We start from the raw sequence: 5,000 nt of genomic DNA, 5'->3' as shown, positions 1-5,000 counted from the left end.
TTCTTCGGCTGCTACAGATGTGACGAAACGAAGCGCGCTCTGAAGGCCATCGATATGGATGCAGATGGAACAGTGGATTGGAATGAGTTTGCCGTGTACCTGAAGTGGGCCCTTCGCCAGTACCCGGAGATAAAGACTGCAGAAGAACTGCTGTCCGTTGCTTTCCGCAAAGGCCTAGTCCCGGCAATGCAAGACGAGGTCCTAAAGCAAGTTTAAGGACAATACGATCAAAGATACATTTCCTTTTGTGTGCATCAGAGTGATTATCATGGCAAACCAGACAGGACACCAACACTGTTAAGCTTGACATTGGTTAATCCAAATATTATTGTTTCAAATAAACGAAATATACAACAGCCATTTGAGTGGATTTGTTTAAAATTCTCTTGGCAGTGAATAGTTAAGCAGGAGTTATGCAGGAAAATTAATGCAGATTTTAATTTGTCTGTGAAAAGATTTGCCCGCATTAGCCTCCATTTCATGCTAGATCCAGTCCAGCCGTGAGAATTAGAAAATGGTCTATTCGTTACTTGTAGGTATGCTAATATCCTCCCACATTAGAGGCATTAGTATGTGAGGGATCATTATTTATAATTTACATTTATATTTATGATTATTGTAATATTGAATAAATCTTGACTTTTCACTAATTAATATATTAGTTGCTGACCCTGCCTTTAATTCAGTCTTTAAACTGAAAGCGGCAGAAATAAACGAATTTGATTTGATTTGATTTGATAAAAACCTTTAAAATACGAAGCAATGTATGACGTTCTTCCTCAAATGGAAGCTTAATTATCTCTCAAAAATGCATGGTTACCCCCAATTTTCTTTTTGGATACCAAGAGTACTTACTAAGATTTACTTTTTCCGGGTAGTTTTAAACCGCACAAAAATATCACTGTATTGGTAAGCAGTACCGAGAGGAAACCCGAGTATTTCGAGATGCGCAGAACGTATGCGCAATAACAATAGTAGGCACCATCCTTAATTAATTCAATTTTCAATTGTTTCAATCTTAAAGTTGTGTTTTTGTAGTAGCTCAAGTCTGGTAAAAACGGTATCATCATATAAAGAGTCAAGAAACATGTGTTGGCATGTTTATACAAAAGTTGTTGTAAAGATGACAGGAGCCGAATGCGAAGTTGTTCTTTAGTAGGGTTTGAGAGACATATCCGACGATAGGGAGGGCATTTCAACACCATTTTGGCCCAAGGGGGTGGGAATTTGAACGATCCAATCTTCAAAAGTTCAAATGCCCGGGTTTTGCCCGGGAGGGGGTTTAAGTTTTGAGTTGATCGGCGCATCACCGCGTTTTCAAATTTTCGCACATTTCTAAAAAAAGAAGAATCGCTGGAACTTGTAAATATGATTTTTGAAAACAGTTCACTAAAGGGTATCTTTGTGCAAAATATAAGCGATCCGTCAAAATGTCCGTGGACTAACGACTCTAGATTCTCACAGGCAGCCATTCTTAAGGGAAGCTCCTCTCTTTAACAAATGTTACGTAAAATGTTCCAATTGTACTTGTTAGAAGGTCTGTCACAAAAAAAATGCATTGCATAGTGCAATAATTTTTTTTATCGTTTTCCAAAGATTGGCGTCAATGCTTTCGGGTGCCACCATCTTGAATGTCGCGCAATGCAAGTTGGGTACTGATGACGTTTCGTGGTTGCTTTGCTCTCCGGTTGGCGGGAACTTTGAGTCAAAATCTGTTTCGTTGTAAAAAGCAAGCGAAAACCAGAGAAGATACTAGCATAAGTTTCCATGTTTTTGCGAAAGATGATAGACGTGCGTCGATTCAAGCTATCTGAAGGACGATTCTTCTAAAAAATTCCTCTCAGCCGGTATAACAAGGAATCGATCACAAAGACCGAAAGGCGATCGCGAGTGCCTAAATTTGCAAGCAAAGAATTGCTTTGCTCTTCTTCTTCCCCTTGATTTTCTCTTCTTTCTTCGCTTGATGAGTATTATGGTTCCAACGGATCCCTGATGGAGGAATCTTTATCTTTTCCATTAAATATAACAATATAACAAGGCAAGGAGTACTTCAGAAGCGACGCAACCACGAAACGTTCATCAGTACCCAACTTGCATTGCGTGACAATCAAGGTGGCGGCACCGGGAAACGTTGAGGCCGATAAAAAAATTATTTCACTACGTAATGCATTTTTTTTTTGTTACAGATCTTCTAATAAGTACACATGGAATACTTTTGAGGACATTTGTTAGAACAGTGGAGGTTCCCTTCCAAGTTCTCTAGCAATAGGCAGATTTCAGTTGATGTCACTGTTTACATCGTAAAAGTTGAAGTGTACCCCATAAAATTCATAATAACACAATGTAGAAGAGAACGTTGATTGTAGTTAATATGCGAACTTTGAAAGAATGCATGAAAGCTGCCCTAATACTTATCAAGGTTCACATATCAGGGTGGTAGAAATAGGCTTATAATCATCACGGCAGGGTGTCTAGTATAGAGCTGGCACAATGGCTAAAAATTCTTTAGCATAAACGTGTTTGAGTCCGTTTCTTGTTTTTTATGAAGTCCTTGGCATAAACCCCATTTACACGACAGGAAAAAACGGCAAGGCAAGGATGAAAATTGGCAAGGGTAACTTTTACTCTAGGCAAGGCAAGGGTAAATTGTGTAGTGTAAACCGGAAAAGGATGCCTTACGGTACCAATTGAATTTTCGGTTTTGGGACCACGTTTAGAGGTTGACCCGTTTTTGAAGAAATCGGTAAGGCAAGGACGAAAACTGGCACCTTGCCCTTTTTAAAGAAGTGTGAACGTTCCCGCTAGCCTAGAAGCCAATTTCTGATCAATCTGCGCATGTTACAGCTCCACAACGCATGCTCAGAAGTGGTAGTAGATTCAAAATGGCGGAGAAAGGGAAGTGGACTGACGAGGAGGTAGGAAAGTTAATGGACGTTTGGGCTGAGGAAACTATTCAATTTTCCTTGGATAATGCTAAAACTCCGAAGGAGAAAACGTCAGTGTACAAGACTCTACAAATGCAACTTGAGCAACAAGGTAGGAAATCTAGTTTTATACGACATTCACTGATCAGTCAGTGTCAATATTTCTGAGAATTGTTTATAGAAAATGAAATACTTGTAAAAGACAGCGTCTCTTCTATTTTCAATAGGCGTCAAATGTGATGTAAAGGCGATTATAAGCAAAATACGGAAACTTCGTCAAAAGTATAAACAGGAGAAAAATAAAACAAAGAAGAGTGGGAGAGCTCGAGAGCGAAAATGGAAATTCTTCGATAAAATGGACGGCATAATGGGTCACAGTGCTAACATTTCGCCACCTCTGGTCCTTGATTCAAGTACTGACCAGACTGAGGAAGGCAACATGTCATATTCGGAAGATGTCAACATGCATCATGGTAATTCCATTTTGCTTTATCTAAAATTTATATTTAACTGTTGATTGGCCATGGGTATGTGCAGGGTGCACATAGACCATCATGTTAAAGGAGTAAGAGGTTCCGCACTTGCTTCGAGGGAGTAAGGATACTGTGGTGATGTTCTTTTGTTTAATGATTTCGTAGTTATGAGTGATGCTGAAAGTGATGCTACCCCTCCTGTACAAATGGATTCACTTACTGGGGGTCCATCTGAATCATGTTCATCCACTACTCCAAGTACAGGTTCGAAGCCAGTCATAAATAAGGTACCCAGTGGGAAAGCATTTTTTACATAGTCGGTGTGGTCCTCCTTTGGTGCAATAATAGGGATATGTGTCCCATCAATAGCCCCAGCACACATTGGGAAACCCCATTTTTCTCTGTAAGTCTCAAGGATAGATTTCAGCTCGTCATTCTTTGGAATGTAAATTAATCTTCCCTGCAGACTTTTAATAATGGCACAAGACACATCTTTGATGGAATAACAAAGGAATGCCTTTGATACTCCAAAGAGGTTTGCAATCGTTCGGTACTCGGACGTAGAGGCGAGGTAGTAGAGTATCATTGCTAACTTCGTTCTCGCTGGAACGGCTTTTCGCATTGGAGTGTCATGTCTTGCTATTTCATGTTCGATTTCACCAAGAATAAACGTAAAAGTATTTTTTGTGACACGAAAATTCTCATACCACTGCTCTTGAGTAAAGGTACTGTCAGCCATTCTAAACCAGTCACCTGACTTAGGATTCATCCAGATGTTTCGTTCCCTTGGAGGGTTAATTAGTGTTGACATCTCGAGCATGAAAAGAAACATTTTTTTCCTACGGCAGCCACGGTATCTCATTAAACTCTCGTTCCTCTTCAGTTCCTCACTTTTCTGTCTCTTTATTTCACGTTGTCGTCGTTTCTCTTCAGCCTCTTTTTTTTTTTTGGCAAGGAGTTTACGAACATCAACTAGCTCGACGCCATGTTTAATTTGCAAAGTGCGCATGCTCTGTTACAATGTTAAGTCTTGCCTGGAGCAAAAACAACCTTAGCGAGGATAAAAAGATGTATGTGTAAACAATCCTTGCCTTACCAAAATGTTAGCTACCCTTGCCAATTTTCATCCTTGCCTTGCCGTTTTTTCCTGTCATGTAAATGGGGTTATAAATAATAGATATAAACCAATACAAACTTTGAGTGTCGTAATGTTATAGCAGTCCACAGGTAGACCACTAATCGGGTACACTAACTAAAATCAAAATACATCAAGTAATAATAAAATAAAATATTGTACACAAAAGAAATCCTAAATTACACAGCAATAAAAGAACTTTTAATAAACTATGAACTATTAATAGCTAATTTAGATGATCAATTCTAAGATTTCTTTATGAATGACATAAAATACATTCTCAACAGTTATTATCTACTTGACTTTCAATTTTCTAATACTCCTTTTCAAAGGATCTAATGAGGGCTTGTTTCTTATCCTAGTAGGTAACTTGGACCACAGGTGAGGTCCGAAAAACCTTAATCAATGCTTCCCATAACTTAATGTTGAAATTCTAGGGATGACAAAATCGGCGTTTCTAAAATTGTA

At 38.9% G+C, this 5,000-nt stretch overlaps 1 protein-coding gene across 1 annotated transcript in view; it reads left to right on the top strand.

The window, feature by feature from the left end:
- Nucleotides 1–354, top strand: part of LOC137994550 (uncharacterized) — a 978-nt gene extending 624 nt beyond the window's left edge. The window contains exon 1 of the mRNA XM_068840133.1: nt 1–354. This exon is cut by the window's left edge and continues 624 nt beyond it. Coding sequence (XP_068696234.1) covers nt 1–216 — 216 coding nt within the window. The 3' untranslated portion in view covers nt 217–354.
- Nucleotides 355–5,000: the final 4,646 nt, after the last annotated feature.

The sequence above is a fragment of the Montipora foliosa genome, chromosome 3 (assembly GCF_036669935.1).
Source record: "Montipora foliosa isolate CH-2021 chromosome 3, ASM3666993v2, whole genome shotgun sequence".
Taxonomy (NCBI): Eukaryota; Metazoa; Cnidaria; class Anthozoa; order Scleractinia; family Acroporidae; genus Montipora; species Montipora foliosa.
This window is presented reverse-complemented; position numbering and strand designations above follow the sequence as displayed.